Source organism: Onychostoma macrolepis, chromosome 19 (assembly GCF_012432095.1).
Source record: "Onychostoma macrolepis isolate SWU-2019 chromosome 19, ASM1243209v1, whole genome shotgun sequence".
NCBI classification, from domain to species: Eukaryota; Metazoa; Chordata; class Actinopteri; order Cypriniformes; family Cyprinidae; genus Onychostoma; species Onychostoma macrolepis.
In genome coordinates, this window is record NC_081173.1 from 7,090,100 (window position 1) to 7,116,720 (window position 26,621).

A 26,621-nucleotide genomic window follows, 5' to 3' on the forward strand; every position below is an offset into this window, starting at 1 on the left:
TGAGGTGAATGTTTGGCTGTCAGTCTGTGAAGCCTGTACTTCTTAATCAAAGGTTCTTGGAATATATGACCTAAATAAGAATTTCCACCGTATATTGCCATCTGAACAAGTAAGTAACAAGTCTGCCACTTTGTTCTGACCAACTGAGGAAAAAAGCATTACAATAAATCGCGCTAATGGTGATTAAGTGTAACAATCGTTTAGCTCATATCACATCTAACCGGGCAAATTAGTATTGTTATACTTTATTCTCAAATTATTAATGTTAACAAAATCAGCATTGCGTGACTATGAGTATAGTGTGTATTAGCGTGTAGATTTCAATTACTGTACAGTCTAATATCTAATTGTCATGCCATTCGAATTTCATACCAAGAAATTATTTTAACCCAAAAAGCAAACTATGCTCCCTTCGAACTGGTTCTCTTTAAAATACAAGTCTTGTGTAATCCCAGGCTATCTGTAATCAGAAGCACATTTAAACCTGGAATATAATTTAATTTCATTCACATGAGTTTCACATAATCCTTACAATCCGCCAACAACAATTTTTTTTTTACATTTAATTATTCCAGCTGCTGTGAGAAAAGGCTATAAACGATCCGTCACCTGCAGGATCCTCACATGCGATATAGTTACTAGCCTGGAAAACTTATTTTTGTTTATAGACGTGACGTAATGATGCAGTGCCATGCTCGAATTTCCCGCGAAAACCTACCCTTACCACTCAAGTTAGAATACATTATTATAAGATAACCGCTGTGAATCGGGCTAAAGTAAGGCGATAGTTTTGAACACTGGCTGGTTATGTACTTGCTCAAATATTTATTTTGGACATTTTTTTTAAAGAAGTTATGGACTGCAGCTTTAAATTAATGACAGAAAAATTAGGAATGGTTGACAATAAATATATAACAGGAATATAACAGCCTGACAGTAAACTGTTTTTGCAGTATTGTCTTATATTAATGTCCATTAAAGGAAGACTGAAAAAACAAACAAACAAACAGGTACAGCCACTTTCTCCAAAGTTGTTTAATTAGGCTATTATGACAGAGACACAGCAATGCATCATGTTCTAATCTAGATCATCATGTTTGTAGTGTGTTCCAGGGGATTAAAATGTACAATATATATTTCAGACCTAGTGGAGTAATAGTAAATAATAATATAGTAATTGTAAATGTGTAAAGTTGCATAAGCTCATTACTAGACATATCCATATAAATCATTATTATGTTTTCTATGGACCTGCAGTTAAGAAATTAAGTTTACTACTAGACTAAATACAGTTAAAAGCCCTATTCGGACGGGACTAGTTTTACAGGGGGTCGTTAGAGAAATGTGTGTTTCACAGACGTACTTGGTGATTTTAATCCCGTCCGAATCTGCCATGTCTGTGTTTTTCTCACACAACCTCTGTAATAATTCCAGAGCAAATTACCTACTGTTTTTCAGCAAACTCAGTGATCCTCTGAGAAAACTAATCCCGTCCGAATGCGATGTCTGTGATTGCCGGTGAGATTTTTTTTCACAACGCGTTTCCTTGTGTGTTTTGGCCAACGTGAATTACCATAGACACTCTTACCGCGCTCATGTTTGATATATTTGCCTCCCGGCAAGGAAAAAATAAGTAAATAAATTACAAAAATGAATAAAAGCAAGAGTCAGATTACGTAAACCATTCAGGCTGGCTATTGTAATATCTGCATCAGGTAAAATTACTGCACGTTTATTTTACGTTCATTTCCGCACTCAATTACATAATGTTTTAATTACATATGCACCTTTATGAAAATTAAACACGGGTTTACTACAAATAAATAACTAAAGTAAAACTAAAGCAACCACACATTAACATGGTTTTGCTATACTAGCCATATAGCTTCACCATGGTATTTGTAGTAAAACTGTTATACTAATGGTAATCAATCCGAATGACACGCAATGCACGCATACGGAGCGCGTGACCGAATTGGTACATGAAAATCGCAGACTTCAGGTGATTAGAATCGAAACTCAAACGTAGTTTAGAAAACTAGTCCCGTCCGAATAGGGCTAAAGTTAGCAGGTGAATAAGATAGCGCTGCGTCTCACTTCAAAACACACAATATTTTTACACTTTTGTGAATAATTACCTGTCAGGGTCTTTGGGGAAACGATGAAAGCCAAGATTTTTACTGTCACACTGATAGTTTTTGATTGGCTTTTGATTGTGATTATTTGGATTGCCTAACATTGCGTTCTTTTATTGCACTTTGACTTCTCTTTCGTTGTTATTTGGTCTATTTCTGTGTATCTGTGCTGTTGTCCGGTTGGAGTTTTTGCTAGTGGCGGTTACCGCAGTAAAGATAGTTTGCGGTTCGATATTCAGATTTCTTTTGGCTATTAATACGCAGTGCGCTGTCATAGACACGCAAATAATACTGAATGACATTCTCCATGATTTGTGAATTCAGTTTACAGTGTCCTCCGGGCCGAAATCGGGTTTTTTTTTCGTAGGGATCCTTAATTTTATAATGGCTATAGCTCCAAAAATTGGACACTTGGAAGACTGAAAACGGTGTCATCTTCACCAGCTTGATCTGTGAATTTTTTCACAGAAAAGCTTTTGTCCACAGACCCCTTGGTAAGTCCGCTATAAGGAAAGTGAAAGATAGGCGTTCTTCATGTTTAAACGTCTACTGCCAAATAAACACGCAGATGGCTGGAATAAAAATTATTGTTTTAGCTCGAGTTCCATTTGTGAAAACTTTCACAATCGCATTTTATCGCGTGGCAGTGTTTCTCTTTGCTCTGGCCCCTTTTCTTGTATAACAATGTTATATGGCGCTATTGAATAACGGGTCATAATTCTAAAAATATAGTCTAAATGTTTTTTAGCCAAAAACATATATGAAATATATGTTGCAAACAAGGAAGCTGAATGAAAAATATTTTGTTAATAAAATAAATATATTTAGTTTCAACTTTTACATACCAAAGCATATTTCTAAATGGGTTTTTCAGGAGCAAGAAAATGCATTTTGTTGGACTGTCAAATGCTTTTAAACATATATATTTCTGTATTTAAAATACATTTTCAAAAATATATTAAAAAAATAAAATAAATGGCCCAAGACGTATTGGTAGAAAATATATTTAAGTAAATATATTTTTTTAATTAAAAAATATATTTTTAAATAATATATTATATATTTAATATATATTTATTATTGTATATTTGCTGTATGTATTATTTACCATATAGGTAAATATATGTTATTTAAGGCAATATAGCAATTTTTCTTTTTACATTTTTTTGTATGCTTTTTATTTAAATGTATTTAAAATGTAAAAATATATTTTCAAAGATATACAAATTTGGGTCAGCTGACCCTCCTCTGAGTCATGTACATCACTATTCTGATCAGTGAAAACTTTCTGAGGTAAGTACGGGTCAGCTGACCCTACCCTAGGTCACTAACATCACTATTCTGATCTGTGAAAACTTTCACAGTTCAGTACGGGTCAGCTGACCCTTCCCTGGGTCACTAACATCACTATTCTGATCTGTGAAAACTGTGAAAACTTTCTGAGATAAGTACGGGTCAGCTGACCCTTCTCTGGGTCACTAACATCACTATTCTGATCTGTGAAAACTGTGAAAACTTTCTGAGATCAGTACGGGTCAGCTGACCCTTCTCTGGGTCACTAACATCACTATTCTGATCTGTGAAAACTTTCTGAGGTAAGTACGGGTCAGCTGACCATACCCTGGGTCACTAACATCACTATTCTGATCTGTGAAAACTTTCTGAGGTAAGTACGGGTCAGCTGACCCTTCCCTGGGTCACTAACATCACTATTCTGATCTGTGAAAACTTTCTGAGGTAAGTACGGGTCAGCTGACCCTTCCTGGGTCACTAACATCACTATTCTGATCTGTGAAAACTTTCACAGTTCAGTACGGTCAGCTGACCCTTCCCTGGGTCACTAACATCACTATTCTGATCTGTGAAAACTGTGAAAACTTTCTGAGATAAGTACGGGTCAGCTGACCCTTCTCTGGGTCACTAACATCACTATTCTGATCTGTGAAAACTGTGAAAACTTTCTGAGATCAGTACGGGTCAGCTGACCCTTCTCTGGGTCACTAACATCACTATTCTGATCTGTGAAAACTTTCTGAGGTAAATGCGTGTCAGCTGACCCTTCTCTGGGTCACTAACATCACTATTCTGATCTGTGAAAACTGTGAAAACTTTCTGAGATAAGTACGGTCAGCTGACCCTTCTCTGGGTCACTAACATCACTATTCTGATCTGTGAAAACTGTGAAAACTTTCTGAGATCAGTACGGGTCAGCTGACCCTTCTCTGGGTCACTAACATCACTATTCTGATCTGTGAAAACTTTCTGAGGTAAGTACGGGTCAGCTGACCATACCCTGGGTCACTAACATCACTATTCTGATCTGTGAAAACTTTCTGAGGTAAGTGCGGGTCAGCTGACCCTTCCTGGGTCACTAACATCACTATTCTGATCTGTGAAAACGTTCTGAGGTAAGTACGGGTCAGCTGACCCTTCCCTGGGTCACTAACATCACTATTCTGATCTGTGAAAACTTTCACAGTTCAGTACGGGTCAGCTGACCCTTCCCTGGGTCACTAACATCACTATTCTGATCTGTGAAAACTGTGAAAACTTTCTGAGATAAGTACGGGTCAGCTGACCCTTCTCTGGGTCACTAACATCACTATTCTGATCTGTGAAAACTGTGAAAACTTTCTGAGATCAGTACGGGTCAGCTGACCCTTCTCTGGGTCACTAACATCACTATTCTGATCTGTGAAAACTTTCTGAGGTAAGTACGTGTCAGCTGACCCTTCTCTGGGTCACTAACATCACTATTCTGATCTGTGAAAACTTTCTGAGGTAAGTACATGTCAGCTGACCCTTCTCTGGGACACTAACATCACTATTCTGATCTGTGAAAACTTTCTGAGGTAAGTGCGGGTCAGCTGACCATACCCTGGGTCACTAACATCACTATTCTGATCTGTGAAAACTTTCTGAGATAAGTGCAGGTCAGCTGACCCTTCCCTGGGTCACTAACATCACTATTCTAATCTGTGAAAACTTTCTGAGGTGAAATGCGGGTCAGCTGACCCTTCCTGGGTCACTAACTTCACTATTCTGATCTGTGAAAACTTTCTGAGGTAAGTACATGTCAGCTGACCCTTCTCTGGGTCACTAACATCACTATTCTGATCTATGAAAACTTTCACAGTTCAGTACGGGTCAGCTGAGTTTCCCTGCGTCAGAAAGTTTTCACAGTTTTCACAGATCTGAATAGTGATGTTAGTGACCCAGGGAAGGGTCAGCTGACCCATACTGAACTGTGAAAGTTTTCATAGATCAGAATAGTGATGTTAGTGACCCAGAGAAGGGTCAGCTGACCCGTACTTATCTCAGAACGTTTTCACAGTTCAGAATAGTGAAGTTAGTGACCCAGGGAAGGGTCAGCTGACCCGTACTGAACTGTGAAAGTTTTCACAGATCAGAATAGTGATGTTAGCGACAGAGAAGGGTCAGCTGACCCGCACTTACCTCACAAAGTTTTCACAGATCAGAATAGTGATGTTAGTGACCTAGGGAAGGGTCAGCTGACACGCATTACCTCAGAAAGTTTTCACAGATCAGAATAGTAATGTTAGTGACCCAGGGTAGGGTCAGCTGACCCGTGCTTACCTCAGAAAGTTTTCACAGATCAGAATAGTAATGTTAGTGACCCAGGGTAGGGTCAGCTGACCCGTGCTTACCTCAGAAAGTTTTCACAGATCAGAATAGTGATGTTAGTGAGCCAGGAAGGGTCAGCTGACCCGTGCTGAACTGTGAAAGTTTTCACAGATCAGAATAGTGATGTTAGTGACCCAGGAAGGGTCAGCTGACCCGTGCACTGAACTGTGAAAGTTTTCACAGGTCAGAATAGTGATGTTAGTGACCCAGGAAGGGTCAGCTGACCCGTACTACCTCAGAAAGTTTTCACAGGTCAGAATAGTGATGTTAGTGACCCAAGGAAGGGTCAGCTGACCCGTGCTGAACTGTGAAAGTTTTCACAGATCAGAATAGTGATGTTAGTGACCCAGGAAGGGTCAGCTGACCCGTACTTACCTCAGAAGGTTTTCACAGATCAGAATAGTGATGTTAGTGACCCAGGGTAGGGTCAGCTGACCCGCACTGAATTGTGAAAGTTTTCACAGATCAGAATAGTGATGTTAGTGACCCAGGGTAGGGTCAGCTGACCCGTACTACCTCAGAAAGTTTTCACAGATCAGAATAGTGATGTTAGTGACCCAGGAAGGGTCAGCTGACCCGTACTGAACTGTGAAAGTTGTCACAGATCACAATAGTGATGTACATGACTCAGAGTAGGGTCAGCTGACCCAAATTTGTATATCTTTGAAAATATATTTTTACATTTTAAATACATTTAAATAAAAACATACAAAAATGTAAAAGAAAAATGCTATATTGCCTTAAATAACATATATTTACCTATATTTAGGTAAATAATACATACATCAAATATATAATAATAAATATATTAATATATAATATGTAATTAATATATTTTTAAATTTAAAAAAAAAATTACTTAAATATATTTTCTACCAATACGTCTTGGGCCATTTATTTTATTTTTTGTATATTTTTGAAAATGTATTTTAAATACAGAAATATATATATTTAAAAGCATTTGACAGTCCAACAAAATGCATTTTCTTGCCCTGAAAACCCAATTTAGAAATATGCTTTGGTATGTAAAGGTTGAAACTAAATATATGTATTTTATTAACCAAATATTTTTCATTCAGCTTCCTTGTTTGCAACATATATTTCATATATGTTTTGGCTAAAAACATTTAGACTATATTTTTAGAATTATGACCCGTTATTCAATAGCGCCATATAACATTGTTATACAAGAAAAGGGGCCAGAGCAAGAGAAACACTGCCACGCGATAAAATGCGATTGTGAAAGTTTTCACAAATGGAACTCGAGCTAAAACAATAATTTTATTCCAGCCATCTGCGTGTTTATTTGGCAGTAGACGTTTAAACATGAAGAACGCCTATCTTTCACTTTCCTTATAGCGGACTTACCAAGGGGTCTGTGGACAAAAGCTTTTCTGTGAAAAAATTCACAGATCAAGCTGGTGAAGATGACACCGTTTTCAGTCTTCCAAGTGTCCAATTTTTGGAGCTATAGCCATTATAAAATTAAGGATCCCTACGAAAAAAACCCCCGATTTCGGCCCGGAGGACACTGTAAACTGAATTCACAAATCATGGAGAATGTCATTCAGTATTATTTGCGTGTCTATGACAGCGCACTGCGTATTAATAGCCAAAAGAAATCTGAATATCGAACCGCAAACTATCTTTACTGCGGTGTGGCGGTTACCCTAAAAACACTACAGTTTCGCCTCTTGGTCTTTTCTTTACTCTTTGGCGGTATTCGAGATGTGTTAAGGGCACTGCGCTTTGCCGTATTTAAGACCTGGGAGTAGGCCTATTCAGATTTTAAAAGGACATTTGACATTTGCAATAGGCTATTTATAATGTCTCGTCTGTCCACTGATGTCGCTCATGAAGATGAACATAATTCGCTCACGCTTTAAATTAAGTAGGTAAAATCCGCGACTTTAAAGAACTAGCTACTTTACCTGCTCATGAAGTTCGCGTTGTAGGTGTACAGTACAGGGAGACGTTAGCTATAAAAATTAGATGATTTCCTGTTAATTTAAAATCCCCAAATGGCGGCAGGGAAGCTTTACAGTTGTTTCGCGTCCCCGGTTGCCATGGTAACTCAGACCCGTCACTATGGAACGTTCGATGATGACGTCACACTGGGCCACTGTAATACCTTATTTGGAATTGGAACGTTATTCTATATTCATTATTATAGTCCCTTGCTATGCGAGTAATATCAGTGAACACTGAGTGAATATCTCTCTAAACGAGTGACAATTCTGCTGAATCATCTTCTCATAAAAGACCAGAAATTCAGTTTGATAATAGCCTATCAAACAGCTCATGAGAGATCTGTGAACACTCCCAGAACTGTGTAAACAAGAATTGTTGAAAGTCTTAGTAGCCTACTCTGTAGAATATGAAGAGTGCTCATATAGGATCAGAGATGGCTTTTAACAAAAATACACCATCTTCTCCATCTTCATCTTCATCATCATCATCATCCTCAGTTGTGGATGAAATGTCAGAGATGTCGCTGAGGAACACATCTCTCGACTCATCCGATGAGGAAGGTTCCTCCAGTCACACTGACAGGCTTGTGGAACACCAACTGCTGCTGAACAAAATCTCGGACCTTCAGTACAGAGCCCGAGAGCGCCAGGAGGAGTTTCAGTCACTGCTGGAGCGATTTAACTCTATACGTTAGTAATTTGTTTTTAGTTATACATTTATGCATAACTTATGTAGTTCAGAACTCAGAGCACTGCTGAGCACATGATTCCTGTGCTTGTTTGTAGGGCAGCAACATTTGGATAAAATGTTGTGATTACTTATATATCAACATGACTATAAAATAATAATAATTATTATGTATTATTATACATATTGTATACATATACATATTATTATATAATACATATTATAGCCTAATATGAAATTTGTGTTATTGCATTATTATATTAGGGGGGGAAAATGCTAGTAAAATAAAAATAATAGAAGAAATATTAATAATTTTAGTGTAATAATATTCATGGCTTATTTCTTAATTTTCAAACATTAAACAATCAACCTTAAACCTTCATTTTTGACGGAAAGCCATAGAGAGCCCTTAAAACTTCTCTTTTGTTGATAACTATACACTGTAAAAAAATGTTAAAAAAAAAGTTAAGCCAATTTCAAATTTTAAGGCAACCAGCTTCAGCAGATTTTTGAGTTTGCTCAACTTATTTTTGTGGGAGATTCTCAAATTTTTGTTGTATAAACTTAAAACGACAAGTTGAGAAAACTCAAAAATCTGCTGAAGCTGGTTGCCTTAAAATTTTAAGTTGGATCAGCTTCTTTTTTTTTTCTTTTTTTTACAGTTTATAAGCGTTTCAGGTATGGGAAGATGGATGGTGCATAATGCATTTACAGATTTACTCTAAAGCCCCAAATTCGTAGCAGATGCAGAGATGAGATCTGCGCTTCACTTTGAAACAAGCTGCGCGTATATTTAATTAAATGGCAGCGTTTGAGATTCGTCAATTCACGATTTCAGTGTTATTTGATTAATTGTGCTACCCTAACCCATATATTAATGTGCTTTTCAATATAATCTAATTGTTCTTAACAGTTAATGATACTTATGTCTTACTTCTTCCAGAGGAATCGCTACAATGGGAGATTGAAAAAGTGGAGAAATCCATGGTCAACATGGAGTGGCTGGAGGACTTGCAGAAGACCATCGACGAGTTCCAGGCCAATATGGCTTACAACGTGAGCCGCCTTCGAGAGAACTTCAGAAAAATGCAGGAGGTTGCATCTAAAAAAGTTCTGAGTGTAAAGACAAAAGGTAAGTTAACGTACACACACCATCATTCATTAAAAAGCATATTTGAATCGCTTTGTTTGCAATGTGATCTAAATGCTGTGTCAGGGTAGCTTACAGTGTAAAATGTGTTTGTTTTCAGGTAAACCAGGAAAAGATCTGGATGCCAAAGTAGTTAAAAGCATCCAGTCTCTGCCGTCTTGTCCCACGGTAGCAGAATTGAAGGCAAATTCAACCGCTGCATCAACGTACTCATCAAACCTGGTCAACGTGTTGAATAGCATCACCAAATCGACCTCCTGCAGTCCAGCCACGAGCAAGGCACTAAAACTATCAGCAGCGACCATTGAAAACCTCTACAAGGCTTTTCAAGATCACTGCTTGGAAATGAAGACTCTTAAGACACCTCAGAAAGAGAGCAAGGTGGCTCAAGATGTGAACAGAGACGTCTTTGTTTCTCCTGTGCACCAAAATGGATCTGCAGTTCAGCAGCAGAAGGTGCAAAAATTGCCTGCCTTTCCTGTGAAACCCAAGGCAGATGATTTTGCTTTCCCTCAGGTCAAAGAGCCTGTTGAAGTGTTGCCACTAGAAAGACCAGTGGCAACATCAGACACAGCTTCAAAAGACCTCCAGAAGAGTCCATCTGCTGATGGCCCATTTCCTCCTGCCCCTGCCAGGACTTTTGCTCTCCCCAAGATCACACGATCTGTCGAGGAGACAAAAGTTTCCATAGAGCAAAAAGCAAACGTCACATCATTTGAAGAGACACAAGTTGATGCAGAGACAATGGAGAGAGCAGAGACATCATTTGAAGAGACGATGGTTCAGAAAGACCTCCAGAGTGCATCTCCTCAGAACTTCCATCGTCCGTCCCCCATCAGATCTTCTGCTCTTCCTCAGATTTCGCAGTCTGTGGAGGAAGCAAAAATTGATGCAGAGACGATGGAGAGAACAGAGACATCATTTGAAGAGACGATGGTTCAGAAAGACCTCCAGAGTCCATTTCATCGTAGCTTCCATCGTCCTTCCCCCATCAGATCTTCAGCTCTTCCTCAGATTGCGCAGTCTGTGGAGGAAGCAAAAATTGATGCAGAGACGATGGAGAGAACAGAGACATCATTTGAAGAGACGATGGTTCAGAAAGACCTCCAGAGTCCATTTCATCGTAGCTTCCATCGTCCGTCCCTCGTCAGATCTTCAGCTCTTCCTCAGATTTCACAGTCTGTAGAGAAGACAAAAGTTTATGCTATGCCAGTGGAAGAACGCCAGAGTCTGTCTTCTGTCCACACCTGTCCTTCCTCGTCTGTGAAATTGCCCAAAATTCAGATTCAAGTAAAGCCATCACTTCAGAAGCCAGACACTCGCAAATATGATTCTGCAGTCTCGGGCAGCTTCGAGGAGCAGTACATGAAGAACAGCGTGGAGGACGGTGACAAACTGCTTCACGCAAGCATGAAAGACCCATCATTCGTAATTGACATCAAAGCTCAAGAAAACAACCTCCAGCAGCTGGATCGAGCTTTTCAAAATAACAACATTTCCTCTGAAATGTACAACCTGTGCAGAGGAACCGTCAGTCAGACACTTAAGAGTGTTGAGCTGCGTCTTGGATGTCTTATACGGAGATACATCAAACATGTCCAAATGAAGCAATTAAGGTAAGAAAAAATAACTTTGGCTAACAGTTTGTTTGATTATAGACTAATTATATGTTTTTGTGGTAAATAATTTTACAATTATCTCATTTTTGCTCATTTCATGTTATACAGGAAGACGCTCGATGGAAATTTCAAGGCGACCAGAAATTTAAGGGACGGACTGGAGTTCAAAAAAGTTCATTCTCAGCTCTGCAAATTTGACCGTTTCCAGCAGATTGTGAACAAAATCTGGGACGCCAAGCAAGCATCCACTGATGAGACACGCAGACTGTGCATCGCACGGACGGCCCATTTATACCAACAGGTCAGTACGAATTCAACAAAATGGTCTTAAAGCATTAATACTGAGTCTAAAGCCCCGTTCACACCAAGAACAATAACTATAAAGATAACGATATAAGCGTCCACACCAGAGGACGATAAAGCGCACATGCATCTGCCGCTTTAAATTCTCAAGATTGTGATAGTAGGATTGATTCTGATTGTATCGTTATCAGCTGGAAAAAATCATTCTGGAAGTGATTCCAACGATATCGTTTCTCTGTGCCTTTATCGTTATAGCTGTGGTGTGAACTCTGCTAATTCTTTAATATTGAGAACGTTCTAATAATGTAAACAACATTAATAATATGTCAGATGTAAATAATAATATAAAACATGTAAATAATGTTGTTGTTGTGCTGCCTACAGGTGAATGCGGTGCATGGCCTACATCTGACAGGCATATCATGTGTGCAAAGGCATGTATCTCTGCCTCTGCTCACTGTGACACCTGTGCGGTTCAGCTCTGATTTGTGTCCGTCTCCTCCTCGGCAACCGCATACTGCACCCAGCGGAGCCAGTCCAGCGCACCATCCTCAAATCAACCCGAAAGCCCGGAACATACCAGGCACTTCCCTGAAGATCAGTCACATAATTCGATGTTGATGGCCAGTGTCAACATGTAATGTGTAGAATAACGGCTTGTAAATCAACCCAAGAACAGATTATTGAAATGACACAAAAGCGAGGACTCTGGAGGCTTCGGATCAGGAACGGACTGAACAGCAACTGAAACAGAAACACTGGCCTGCACTGTAAAAAGTGATAAGTTGACTTAACTTGAAAAAATTGAGGAAACACGTTGCCTTAAAATTATTAAGTAAATAATAATAATAAAAAAAAAGTTAAGTGAACTTGATAATTCAATTAACTTATTTTTTTAAATTATTATTTACTTAAAATTTTTAAGGCAACCGGTTTCCTCAATTTTTTTTAAGTTAACATCACTTTTTACAGTGTGTATATAGACATAGGAAGATGGGTTCATTTACATTTGTTACACTGCATTACACTTAAACACATTTTTTGTTTAAGCTGATGTTGTAACAAATATATTAATAAATATATGAACAATAAAAATGATGAAGAATAAAGATATGAATCTCTCTTTATTGCTGGGCACCTAAGTCTTTTGATCTTTTGATTTGTGAAGGAACGAACAAAGTGCACCTGCAATGTGTTTTGTCTTTAGATTCCAGACCAGGTCAGCATAAGGGTCTGCTTCAGCTAAGCAATGTAAAAGAGAAGACCTTAAAGAAAACAGTTTTATAACATTAATTCATTTAGCAGATGCAGGTGTTTTTTGTATTTATTGACATTATTCTGAATAATCGCTGAACCTCAGTTTAGTCCATTATTGTGAACATTATTATTATTATTAGTCATCCTTAGAAGCGCATCACTGAGTAGATTTGGTTATTTGTGTTGTATGGTCTGTAATACGGAGACCCTATAAGGGAGGGACATGGTGATGGAAAATAATTATATTCTAATGCTTATGTCAGTGGATTACAAACATTAATAAATAAAAATAATAAAGCGTGTGAAAATGCTATCAATGTGTGTAATGTCTAATGTGTGATAATGCTCGACCTCTTTATTCTGACATGTTCAATATTGCCATCTGCTGGCGCTTTTGAGAAACACATTTAGACAAAGATGTAACTATATCCCGGTTTCAGTTGTTTAGACTTGATATTACGGTGTGTAAATTTACCAAAAATAATTTTAGGTCTCATTATCTCTTGTCTTGTATTCATGCTTTGTTCATTTTGCAAGTATATGTAAGCCAACTTTTGCTTGGTTACAATGTCCAGGCTACATTGCTTTGATATGGCTAGTATATTCTTGATCTCCATTCTTCTCAGTCACAGTAAAGTATTTGACGATTTCATTCAAAGTAGGCACACTTTTTCATATAAAGTCACTATAAAGGCATTGATGTGCTAGCTAGACAGTCAATTAATGACTAGGATTTTAATATTTTTGATCATTTTTCATTGTACAGATCAGCTCATATTCATGTGTTTAGAGGACTTTCCATCCTGAACACTATCAGCAGGGTAGTTCCGGAGCATATGGATCATTAAAGGGATAGTTCACCCAAAAATGTAAATTGTGTCATCATTTACTCACCCTCAAGTAGTTCCAAACCTGTATGAATGTCTTTGTTCTGCCGAACACAAAGGAAGATATTTTGAAGAAAGTTTGTAACCAGGCTGTTTTGGGGCACCATTGACTTCCATAGTAGGAAAAAAAAAAATACTATGGAAGTCAATGGTGCCCCAGAACTGCTCCGTTTCCCACATTCTTCAAAATACCTTCCTTTGTGTTCGGCAGAACAAAGACATTCATACAGGTTTGGAACTACTTGAGGGTGAGTAAATGATGACACAATTTACATTTTTGGGTTAAACTATCCCTTTAAGAGTCTCGTTTTTTATTTGAAATGTATACATGATTATTAATAGAATTATTATTAGGCCTATATAAAGTGAAAATGTGATGCAAAATGATTTTTTTATTAAGTTTTGAAATTTATTTCGCATTCTAATTTGTTTTTTCATTCTAAATGAACTGAAAACACGTAAATGAATGTTTTAAGTACAGAATGGTTGCATGTTTGGCGTGTAATGGATGTTAAGCAGTATTCACCCTTTAAAAAAGTTCCAAAAGCAGGTTTTAGCAGCAATGCCATTTTTGGTTCCCCAAAGAACCATTTTTCTTAGTGTTAATGCAAATAAAGCAGTGCAAATTGATGACCTTTCATCTGGCCATGTTAAATAAAAAACAAATATTCCATTGAAGCATATCTTTATTATTATAATTTTGTTTTTAAATTTGTGTTGCATTTTTGCATTTAATGATAAAATAAAAAAACATTTAAAAATTCAAATTTTAATATATAATACAGTTATAGTTATAATATAGTTTATACTTTCACCTTCAGCCCACAGAGGAAAGTTTGATTTTTGGCCATTCATAATTTGGGCATCTCTGGTCAAGAACAACATTTTGAGTCTTTGTCCTGCAGAGGGCAGTATGGCAATATTTTGATTTGAACAGTGAACTTGTTACACATTATGAGGTCACCCCATTACAAAAACAGTCCTGATTCATGATTGCAACAGCCTTTATTTGTATTATGCAGCTGGAGGTGTGTTCTTAAAAAAAACAGAGAAAAACAACTTTAAACCACAGTCTCGTCTCATTACTCGTTCATATAGGGCCGTTTTTTTCACCATCTTCTCGCTGTTGACCTGAATAGACAAGTATCATAGACAGATCGGCTCCAGGGAGCCCTGCAGTCCTTACACATTAAAATCATTTCAGCAAACACAAGGTTTGAGTTTAAGCACATAAACACGCATAATAAGCATATCCATTGTTAAATTCATCAGACTTCATGTAGAAACCGTTTAGTGTCTGGCACTCACCCGAATAGAAATATCTTTCACGTGAGCCCTTCATTAGTCCAATTTAACCATCGTTTGCTCACAAAACATAAAAGCATCATGGAAAAGGTCACCAGTAAAAAGATTTGTGCTGAAAACTGAACGTGTTAAAGGAACCGCAGTTGTCTAAAAATCGCACTCCTGGCCAAGCAGAGCAGGAAAGCGGTAGAAAGAAAAGAGAGAGTGAGAAAGAGCATAACTTTTGTCCACGATTCACATTATGTCACACCGTCTGGCTCTTTCAGACAATCACGATCATTTGAGGCAAGATTAGGGGTGTCAGTCCTGGTGCAGGGTCAAAGGTCAGAGGTTGCCTTCACCGTATCGAGCCGTTTAGAGCTCTGAGCCGCAAGTCTCAGAAAAGCCATGGCAGTATCCACACCACAGTCCGAGTGAGGAGGACTTTAGGCACCAGTGGGGTTTTCATCCAGACCGAATCAAGTTCGTATTTTAATAGCAAATCAGCAAAGTGCATCAGTTGTGGCCCAGTCCGTCAGGTTCAGCTCGGTTCAGAACAGCAGGGTGAGGGTGCAGTCACATGATGCAGCACTTGTTCTTGAAAATGTGCGGGTGTTTGTAGCGCAGTCTCTGTTTGGGTCGATATTTCTCTAGATACGTCAGCTGCTTGCTGTTTATTGCACCCCTGCGCTTCCTGCGAACATAGAAAATAAGCATTAGCTTGTTGATTTACATTCGTTACGTTCCAACCGAATGAAACCAGGCAGATAAAAATGGCTGGTAATCTCACGTTTCATTCTAGCCCACACCGGGCTTAAAATAGCATTGAACATAAAACTCTAACCTAAGGGATGGAGCTTAAAGGGTTAATTGTGAATCTTTTGCATGTCGAAAGCTTTCTGCTTGGCCTTGCTATCAAAAGGCACTCTGGCAAGCGCAAGCGACTGAGAACTAGCGTTAAAGATCCACTTTGTATGAATGCAGCAGTTGACGTCAAGAGCTCAAGGTCTGCGGTTCTTGAAAGAAGTCAAGAGAGAGATGTACGCACTGTCTGATGAACTGGATGGCATCTTCATACTTCATCCCACTTTCAATCAGTGCCACGGCCACAAGTACTGGAGCTCTGCAGAAACGAAAGAAAAAAAACATTTTGAGAGAGGTGCGACATTGACTTAAACATGCTGCTGTATGTGTGTGTGTGTGTGTGCGCGAGAGATCTCTCACAGAAACACTGTTAGACACATACACTTGCAATGTCAAAATAGCTGTTTTTTTGTACTTTTTGCATTTGTGCTTTAGAAAACATTTCAAGGACTGAACACTTCATTTGCATCTTTATTTTATTGTTTTTATTTGTCACATGTATCACATGTAAGTTTACTAAATTAAAACATACTTGTCAAGCTACATGCAATTGTTTTAATTCTGTTTGTTAATATTTGTGGTGTTAGATATACAAATATTAACAAATAATTAAAACAAAGCCATGCAGCTTGCAAGTGTTTTTCTATTAAAGGCAGGGTAGGTGATTTGGTTAAAAAAATGTTTTTGCTCTGCTGGTTGAAAGTCTCTTCACATTAAGTGCTCTAAATGTATTTATATTGTCTGTGGAAGGCGTAGAACCATTAAACCTTCGACCAATCAGATTATTCGGTTCGAACATTACGATAGGCTGTCCTGCCTGCCTGTCAGCGTACGTATTTGCATACCTCCACAAACCCTGTTCGCGCAGACTTGATTCGTCATCAGCGCGTTTCATTACGTTACTGCAGAACGAGCGAGAATGGAAGGCGTTATTATTGTAATATTATGCTCTTCGTATTATAATGTTTTCTCACTGGTGAACGAGACATGAGGTAATCTGACAGCGCTGACACCGTCTCTCATCGTGTCGCTGGTTAGCCACTGGTCTGCCGGAGCGCGGTCATGTGTTTTGGAGGAGGCGTGGCTTTGGAGAGTGATTTGGAGGTAGAGTGGTATCATATGCTTTCAAAGCTAGCTTGCTATTGCTAGCCTCTCTGAAATTGCCTACCCTAGATTTAAGCAAATGCAACGCTTGAAGTTTGAATTTACTTTAAATAATAAAATATTAAATATAATAGAATTAAATCATTTAAATTAAAATGTATTACACTTTTAATATTAATAGTTTATCAATATCAATTGTAGTCAATATTTAATTTTTTTTTTTAAAAGTGTGTTTTAAAGCATATTAGCTTTCATTGTGGTATCAAACCTGGCAACTCTAACACACACATAACTTTATTTGCTCATTAGAAAAGCTCAATTGTTCCATGACCTCAGATAGGTCTTAGAAACTGTACAGTGAAAAACAGATTAATGGAGCAATGCCACATTTTCGCTCTTAAATGAGTGGAAAGAGGCATTACAATGAGTTAATTCATCATACAATACTAATGTTTCACAATACTAAATGTCAAGATTCAGGGCAAAGTGACAAAACAATTTCAGAAAAGTTGAGTGTTGTAAAAACAATTGTTAGTGCTGTTGCTAGGCGTTCTGGGTGGTTTTTATGCCCCAAGTCATATTAAGAGCCCACCCTCGAATCTCTACTTTATTCTCGTCTCTGCATGTGACTCCCCCCTTTGACATCCGCAAGATCTTTCCTTCCACTTTATCACCCGCCAAGTGGAAAATCTTAAATCTGATCTCTTACAAAAGTAACAGCACCTCTCCTTAACAAGCCACAACTGAGGGATCACTCAGGTCGATTTAGACAGCAAAGCAAATTTTAATACTTAACCCTCAAAGCTTCCCTTTCAAACATACACCGTACAGTAAAGACAGTCAAATCCTACAGCATAACTCCAGCTCTAAACAGCGTTGCCATCTGAATTAGATGAAAATAAACGAGTCAGGCCAAAAAAACAAATGGCACTCTTTCAAAAGTCGAGACCGATTCCCTTTGGAAGTGGATGAAGTGCGTCAGAGATGGAGTTTTACCGCCCAAAAGAAGAGAGCAGCGAAGCCAGACTGCCTCCTCCTCCTTTTAACGTCACTCGCTGTTTTACAGCCGACGTTTGGGGTGTTTTGTTTCGCTGTACGTGCACCAACAGAGAGCACAAATACATCATCCGTAGAAGCTCCTTATGAGACATACTGTTCCGTATTTATAACTGCAATTGTACATTATGTTGTGCAATATTGCTTTTGAGAATGACTGACTTTATCATTACCATAAAATTGTACCCACTGAATTTTGTTATGGTAAAAACAGCTTCCCATTCGTGGTTCAGTCATGGGATGACCACTAGGTAACTGGGAGCATCCCGTATAGCTAAATAATCCCAGTCATGTGGGATAGACAGTCTGGTATAAAGGTCATGGAAAGAGCACGCGTTTGAGGAGGACAGTAATAACACATGCTCGTAAAAAGCAACTTCCTGTTTTGTCTTCGGCCCTCACCCCGATGCCTCTTAAAACAGAGTGGGACTGCAGCAAAGTGAGTGCACTTTGGGGACTGTTGACTTTGGCGGAGCACTCTGGCCAGTTTAAAGCCTCTGAAGAGATACCTCTTGCTCAGCCCATTGGGGACTATCAACTTCATCCACGGTTAATAGAGAAGACGTGTCTCCTGGGAGGCCAGAGGTGCATAATGTTCTATAGAGCACATTCTTTTCCAGATTAAGGTCTCGAACAGGGCACCAGAGGTGGGCTTACTTATGGGCCACCAGACAAGAAATGAACCCATTTACTCCTGAGTTCCCAGGGCTGAGTAAAAACCAGCTGGTTAAAGATGCGTTTGCATCTTGAGGGCAATGTGATTGTGTTTCTGTAAGCTCATATACTGACCTTCCTAAACCGGCCACGCAGTGCACAGCCACGCAGCAGCCGGGTTCTTCTACGAACCGTCTCTTAAGGAGACTCAGCCAGTCCTCCACGACCTTAGATGGAGGAGGAGCGCCGTCATCAAATGGCCAGTCCTGGGGAGGGAAGAACAAGTTACACCTTCACATCAGCACACACCGAAAAATGACTTCTGTCATCTTCCAAATCTGTATGACTTTCTTTTGCTGAACACTAAAAGATGATATTTTGAAGAATGTTGCTGGTTGCCATTGAGTTTCATAGTACAGAAAAAAATACTATGGAAGTCAATGGCTACCGACAATTGACTGGTTATGAGCATTCTTCAAAATATCTTCTTTTGTGTGCTGCAGAAGAAAGAATTTTATACAGGTTTGGAACATGAGGCTGAATAAACAATGACAATTTTCATTTTTGGATGAACTATCCGTTTCCTATTCACACTGAAATACAAACTATGATTTTGCAAAATCAAAATGTCATTATGTTGCCAGTGTGAACAAGTCCGAAGTTTCAGTGTTATTTTAATTTCATGGTTCCATTTCAAGTGAGTGACAAAATATTGCATCATGAAGCAGATCAAGAGAGCTCTATTGTCTGCAGTCCCATTGGTAGTCGATTTGCTGCTCATCTGCATAGATAAACTGTTCAGATTTGTTGTATCCAGTGGTTGTTTTTGCTCATGTTGCCTTAGTTTTGTGACTTTGACAATATATGACCTACAGCTACTTTGTTCCTACAAATCACCGTCAATGTGAATGTCCCTTTAACATAAACGGGCTTTAAGGTGTCAAATACAAAAAAAAAAAATTAAGTCTTGGACAAATGAAAACCACACTTAAATCTATAAATGTTACTGCATTATACAACTAAATATCAAACCAGGTGGCATTTATTTTAAAGATATATAGTGCAAACACTTTTTAAGATAAGTATTGCAACACTTTGTGATTGTCCAACATTAGTGGAACATGTTCAGAATTAAATGCGATGAACCACACCCATGTTTACTCTAATGGGACATCTGTGTGAATTGCAAAAAAAACTGAAGTTCTGAGAAGAGCTGGTGCAGAATTTGTTTACAGATGCCACCTGGTTTGCATTTAATGCAAAGACTTCTTAAATGTGACTTAAGTGTCCAAATACTGGTTGGGGCCATTGTATCAGTCTTCACAGTCTAAGAGACATCTGCTAGCTTTTTCTGTATGCTTCTATACTTGGTTCTTTGTAAAAAGTGGGTTATCCAGATGGTGAAGGTGCTGAGGGAGCATAGAGCACTGGGTTAGTGAGGTCCATTCAGAAATAACCTTTCGGGGATGTGTCCCCCCTACAATAACGTAACTGGCTGCTTGTGTACCATAGTAGGACTCATTGTTGGAGTAATCTAGTTTCGATTGTTTCTTGACACCGTAGTAACTTTTTGGCACGTCTGTTGTTCAAACATCATATATTCAATAATAAAGAACTGTTGTTAAGAAATGTGGAATAAGCACTTCTGCTAATTAATCAGTTGGAGATTAGATTAATGTCAGATTATTGCTGTAATTAATAAACATGTCATTTAAGGGCTTTTTTTTGTGTGTGTTCTCCATGTGTTTTGCTGTATTTCCAGATGGTTGATTCAATCATTGGTTCCCTCTTACGTCATAGCAACTAAGGAACATTCGCACATGCACACTCGGTGGCTTCCTGATGGACAAACTAATAGATGTAGAATTAAATTTGTATATATTAACTATGTACTTCTAACCACAGGTCAAGAGTAGTTCCAACCACACAACTTTGAGAAGCTCTTTCCAAATGTGCAATGGAAGTACGGTTTTGGAAATTACCATATTGTTATAATATGATGTAACTTGCAACAAGAGTTGGTTAAGAATGCTTTTGGTTAACACCGTTTCAGAACAAAGAATGGGAAACAAGACACTACAGAATCTGAGATCAATGCTAAATGGTGTATGGAAAAGAGGAGTCTCCTGTCAACTGAAATTGTTAGTTTTTTGAACTACAATATGATACTACGATACGTTTTGGGATGTTCAGATGCTGCAATAAAACCAATATTTATTGTCTACGATAATATCAGAATTAGCGTTTTATCGATATGCGAGCTGACAGAGTATGTCACTCGCGTTGCAAAAAACAAACAAGAACACGTTCAAAAGCATTCACTGCGATGAAGATCAAAATACAGTTACAATGCCCCTATAATTCAAGATATGAAAGCAAAAAATATCTCCATATGGGTTTTTGTTTTTTATATTTATAAAATATAACATAGTTAAGTAATATCACACAAGCAAGAGGGCTGTTTTCCTGAATATTACTACATGAGTGTGGTCCCAAACATGCTATTAATTTAACAACAGTTCAAAAAACAAAAAGTTAATATTGAATAAGTTACATTTTAGACACAATGTGTCAGATTTTTTCTGTTTTGGCAATGAAATTAGTCCCAAACAAAGTCGGAGCAGAACATTTGCATGTCTCAGAACAACACAGCGGTGTTTCGTTCATGAATTAATAGTTTTTTGAACGAGTCAATTAGTCGATAATCCATTCATAAAGATAACCACCTGATTTGTTTCTAAATAAATCAGCCGTTTTGAATGAATTGTTTGAGTGAATGATTCAATGAATCACTCTTTAAGAGACTTGCCGCCACCTACTGCCGCTTTTAGTGTTGTATTGTTAATCCATGACAGGCCTAAATCAGACAATGTAACTTCATAAAAACATACTAAGCAAAATGGCATTTAATTATCAATCGAAAAAAATCCTAAAAAGTAGAGATATAATTGTGTCAATATCGCACATCCCTAGTAGTAATGTACATCTTGTTACATCTATCAATCCCTGTCCCTGTTCCCAGGTGGTTGGTAAAAGCGGTACATGCTTCTGTGTCAGTGAGACAAAGCGTGAGGCCTGGGAGGCATGTGGAACACGGCATAAATTTAGCATAAGTGTGTGGCTTTCCTGTGCTCCCGTGACCTCAAGGTGAGAGGTGATTCACAATCATGCTTCACAGGACATCCGGAAAATTCCACCCGTCCTTTCCCGTTTGCCCGCCTATACCACTGCTGAGGGACTTTGATGTGGTTCAGCCGCTGAGGGACGTGGCTCGCGTAGACCAGCACGCAAACTGGCATGTCTTCACAGGCACAGATGCCCACACAAACACACACTCATGTGATCCAGAGAGGCTTGGCAGGGTAGGCCTTAATTATAAAGAGCTTTCTCACAGTACAGACGCATAAGTCGCCATTTAGAGGCCTCAAAATATCGCTTATCACACGGGACCAATGACCGATATGCAGTCACACTGCAGCCCTAGGGACGGGACGTTCAACACTAGCAGGTGTGAGTCTTTTCAAGTAAACAAGCCGGACCGGCGAGGCCTGTAGGAGGCTGGCTTTACAGAAAACCCTTTGAAGCACGAATGATGCGCCACAAACGCTTCCTCTACTTCCCTCCAGTCCACCCTATTGATTTCCCAGGCAAACATGCCTCAGAAAGCTTTTGAGAGCTGATGGAGGGCCGCTGATGTAATGCAGGTTGGGTAAACAGCCGTGGCCTACTTTGGGAATCCAGAATTAGGTAGCAGGGTCACTTGCTCAAACCCGCAGATCTCGGTACAGACGGTCTGAGTTGGAAGGGTGTGGAAAGGCATGTGTGCCTATCCAGAACACAGAGTTTACTCCCTTGTAGGGATGGGTGACATCTTATCGTTTGTGATATACCGGTAAAATTCTCCCCGCGGTAATAACGATAAAGCCTAGTTGTTGACATATTTCTGTGTGCGACCGCGTGGAGCAACATGGCAGAAGACGGACATGAAATTGAGGAGCTCTTTCTTCAGTCTGGAACTGGTTTGGTCAGGGCTGTACAGTGCGACAAAAAAAACGAAACAAAAAAACTAAAAATACGTCTGAGCCTTGAATAATTGTACTACAGTAGCACGTGTGCAATACAGTTTTGCATGTGTATGAGCTTGTTTACAAACCTGTTGTCCAACAAAGATATAATTTATTGACATTCTTTTTCTCCAAATTAACTTTATAACATCAGTCGAGTGTTTGAAATAACTTTTTGATCAGACATGGATTCATATCACAGAATGAGGCAGAAATAATACTATTTTATAGCATTATATGCAGTGATAAGATTAGCATTGCATGATAAATATACTTTACCCTTATAAAAATACCCAAGATTGCTTGAACACAGATAAACCATATATTGTTGCAATTGTATGTTTATTGTCTTCAAGTTTCCTCAGTTAAAATTTCTTTATTCAGCTACAGCGATAACTGGATACCTGTGTCTATATTAGGGATTTCCTGGAGCATAGTCAGTGCAATTACTTCAGTGATGCATTTGTAGAGTTTCTGCGCAAGAGCGCCCTCTGGCTTCCAGTATGAATTAAATAGTCATTATGTGTGTACTTAGTAATGCTCACAACACCAAGGTAAAAATAGGAAAGATAGCCTAATACTTTTCTCTAAAGAAACATTTTTAAGCCCATGTTGCCCATCCCTACTCCCTTGTTGCAGGTGCTCGCACAAATACACAAGGCGAACAACACTGCTGATTGTTCCCACTGGGGTTTTTTGCTTCAACAAAGTTTCTCAGTAACTCGTGTGCCACGTGAGTGACATTGCATGAGCTCACCATGAAGCTGCGGACGATTTAGATGGCCAATGCAAGCAACTGACATCCAATGTGTCATACACGTAGCAGTCTTTTTGCAAGTGTCTTCTAACAGATTTAGTGAATTATCGGGTTTGGCAAATAGCTGCGGGATTGCAGAGGTGCGTCTAACAGCCAGGGTGTCCTTCATATCCACACAAGGCAGCGAAGATGGGACTTATGCAACAGTTCGCCTTGGGTTTCTCTTTTCTTTTCAGGCTTGCTGTGAGAAAGTCAAGAGGAAAAGTATAAAAGAAAGGTTGGGTGGTGGGGGAAGGTGGGCGGGGACCGATCGGAGGCCACACGGAGAGACCAGGCTCTGCAGCTACCATAGCAACAGTGAAACGTTGACGTTGGTAATAAGAAACACGTGTGGCTGCTTGGAAGAGAACGTTCTCTATAATGACTATAGTGTTTGTGTGTGTGTGTGTGAGAGAGTGTGTGTGTGTGTGAGAGAGAGAGTGTATACGGGGGTCAAGGGGGTCTACCGGGAGCGGTTTTACTTTCCACTTCTAACGCAGAACACTTTCAATAACTGCACCAGAAGCTCTTACCTAGCCATCATTTTCACCATCTGGCCCTTTAAATGTCAGATTAACATGATTTATTTATACAGCTTGTTGAAATAGTTGATTATGATTAGGTGATGGTGGCATTCTGGGGTCAAATATTTTTGTATATTGACCACTAAAAGTTGTTTTCCCAGGAAATTGATTTTCTGAACAGCAGTCCTAGTTTCATGTCATTCATACCACTCAGCAAGTTTGCTAAAATAATTTCATACTGAATTAATACTTTATGTTTACTTATAGATTATCTGGTAAGTAGCAATGCACACTGCAATTAAAATTATTTAAAATATCTAAAAATTCTCAAAATTAGTCCATTTTACATGAGAAGCAACAATCCATAGGATTTGAAGTTATTTTAAACAATGTTGGTAACCAAACAGTTGACCGTACCCATTAGGGGTTTTCACACCGGAGGAACCTTTTCATAGTTCCTAGAGCTATTGGCGGAAGTTCACGCTTTTTGGTGTGTTCTAGTTCTTTTGGTGGGTTTCAGTTCTAGGAAACTCCATTTGGGGAAACTAATTTAGCTCCTACTTCAGAGTAGGGTCTAAAACAGTTCTATAGGAACTACCAGTGACGTACGTGTACGCTGATTGGCCAAACGCATATGAAACACCGGCTACCCGGCATTTTTAAAAAGCAGAGTAAAAATATTTACTCCAAGAACATGGAAAAAAAGCAACAATAATGACATTTAGCTACCTGTTGTCTGCAGCACTGTGCTCTTTTCTCAGCTTCGGTGATATGTAACCCTGCATGTCGTCATAGGAGATTTAGTCAGATTTTCGTGCTCTTTTAATCACGTAAATTGTGTGTTTATATTCCATCTCCACTATCACGAAACCCATGATGCGCAATAATAACAGCTCTGATCACTGCGTCCACCAGTTGTTGATGTTTGTAAATGCCGCAGATAAAGATGTCGCTGTCGGCTGCTTCAGAGCTCATGCTCCCGGTAAAAGTGCAACCAGAAAATGGCCTAAGAGGGAAATTGGTTCGACCGTTCGACTAGGAACGACCGTGCTGGCTAGTTCTTAGAACTACGTGATGCGAAAGCGACTTCTATAGTATGGAAAAAAGTACTATATAAGTCAATGGCTACCGTCAACTATTTGGTTACCAACATTCTTCAAAATCATTTGTGTTCAACAGAAGAAATAAACTTATACGGGTTTGGAATGGCTTGAGGGTGAGTAAATGATGACCAAATTTAAATTTTGGGTGAACTATACCTTTAATTTCTTACGCAGTGTTTTTTTCTCAAATAAATTTATCTTGTTTTAAGGACTTTTAGATATTATAACTGGACAGTTAAACAAAAATACTTGTTAGGAATACTTTTGTAGTGAGATGATGTTACAGTTAGATGGCCAATATTGTAAAATAAACCCGTTCAGGGTGACATAAGACCCCTCCACTTCATGTCAGGGTCCTGATCACGTCCTCTTTTGGAGATTTTTTCCAACAATTCATCAAGATGTGCACTCACTCACCACGACTGTGATCCCATCCTTCTCCAGTGGAGTTTTGTCGTAGGTTATTTCACAAACTCTGACCACCGTCGTGGCACCATACTTCTTAAGATCCTAAAGCATGATGAGAACAGAAAGAAAAAAATAAATAATGAATTCAGGAAAAAAAAAAAACACAAGGCAAACAATCACCATTTGTTCTGACATAACTTTTCCACACTAAAATACAAACGCAATTATTTTAATGGGGGGAAAAGTAAGGTAAGCTGCCCATGAACACACTCCGTCCCTCATCCCTGCCATGTGACGGAGCACTGGGATGGGTTTCCATGGAAACGGAGGCTTTGTGGATGTGCCGTTATCATTAGAGCCTCTATGGTTCACGCACACTTTCCCAGCAAGATAAGAATGAGTAGGCCATGTGACGGCACAGTTGTCTTAAGATAGCCCATGTGAGCCAGGACGGGACGTACTGCTAAAAGAGTGCGTGTTCAAACAAGAAGGTGGTAGAAAATAGACGGTGTAAAGTGTCAGGGGTAGACGGTATACAAAATCTCACCTCTATGAAGCTGCTCAGAGTGGAGTTTGTTGGGTTGTGTGTGATTAAGAACCTCATGTTCTTGTAGCACACCTCCACGGGAGCCGGCCTGTTCATCCGAGCCATTGTGCTTCCTCCAAATTGTTAACAAGCAAATTCACTTTGCGGATGCTCTTTGCGATTTTGTTCAGTCTGTAATCGTGAATAAGACTCCTCAATGTTCAAAGTCCCTAATATATTGTATCCTCTCTCTAATGGCTTACTGTAGCCAGAGAGGTAAGATCACCCCATTAGATTTGTGAGGAGTTTCGGGTGGCAGGACCACAGGCGGCAGAAGAAAGAGTGTCTCTGTGCATCCAGAGGATCCAGAGGTTGTTTTTTTCCCCGCGAGTTTAGACGCGTAGATGTTGAGCGTGGCAGTAGTCTCCAGTCCTCTGCAAGAACGCCATGGACAAAGCCACTACCGAAGGACAGAGCTGTTGGAAAAAGAATCGGAAAAAAAGATAAATGAGTTTTCTTCTCTAAAATTAACTGACACGCAGAAGCAGGGCAGTCCGCTGAAAACAAACATGACGCACACATGA

The 26,621-nt window shown here is 39.0% G+C and overlaps 2 protein-coding genes across 4 annotated transcripts in view; one reads left to right on the plus strand and one right to left on the minus strand.

Annotated features, from left to right (window-relative positions):
* The first annotated feature begins 22 nt into the window (after positions 1–22).
* On the plus strand, positions 23–12,360 carry LOC131525270 (uncharacterized). Of its 2 annotated transcripts, XM_058752661.1 has the most exons (6): positions 23–1,715; positions 8,249–8,440; positions 9,382–9,570; positions 9,689–11,204; positions 11,316–11,508; positions 11,895–12,360. In XM_058752661.1, the coding sequence occupies exons 2-6, from the start codon at positions 8,260–8,262 to the stop codon at positions 12,129–12,131; spliced, it is 2,316 nt and encodes a 771-aa protein (XP_058608644.1). In that variant the 5' UTR covers positions 23–1,715; positions 8,249–8,259; the 3' UTR covers positions 12,132–12,360. The 2 variants fall into 2 exon arrangements, with proteins under 2 accessions (XP_058608644.1, XP_058608645.1); XM_058752662.1 differs by lacking the exon at positions 8,249–8,440 and having other exon boundaries at positions 25–1,715.
* Positions 12,361–14,640: 2,280 nt separating this feature from the next.
* Positions 14,641–26,621, minus strand: part of ptp4a3a (protein tyrosine phosphatase 4A3a) — a 34,412-nt gene continuing 22,431 nt past the window's right edge. For both annotated transcript variants that reach the window (XM_058753647.1, XM_058753646.1), the window contains exons 2-6: positions 26,059–26,513; positions 25,521–25,613; positions 18,752–18,882; positions 15,987–16,061; positions 14,641–15,632 (exon numbers count right to left, since the gene is read on the minus strand). In XM_058753647.1, the coding sequence (XP_058609630.1) occupies positions 15,515–15,632; positions 15,987–16,061; positions 18,752–18,882; positions 25,521–25,613; positions 26,059–26,163 (522 nt within the window). In that variant the 5' untranslated portion in view covers positions 26,164–26,513 and the 3' untranslated portion in view covers positions 14,641–15,514. The remainder of the gene's footprint in view (positions 15,633–15,986; positions 16,062–18,751; positions 18,883–25,520; positions 25,614–26,058; positions 26,514–26,621) is intronic.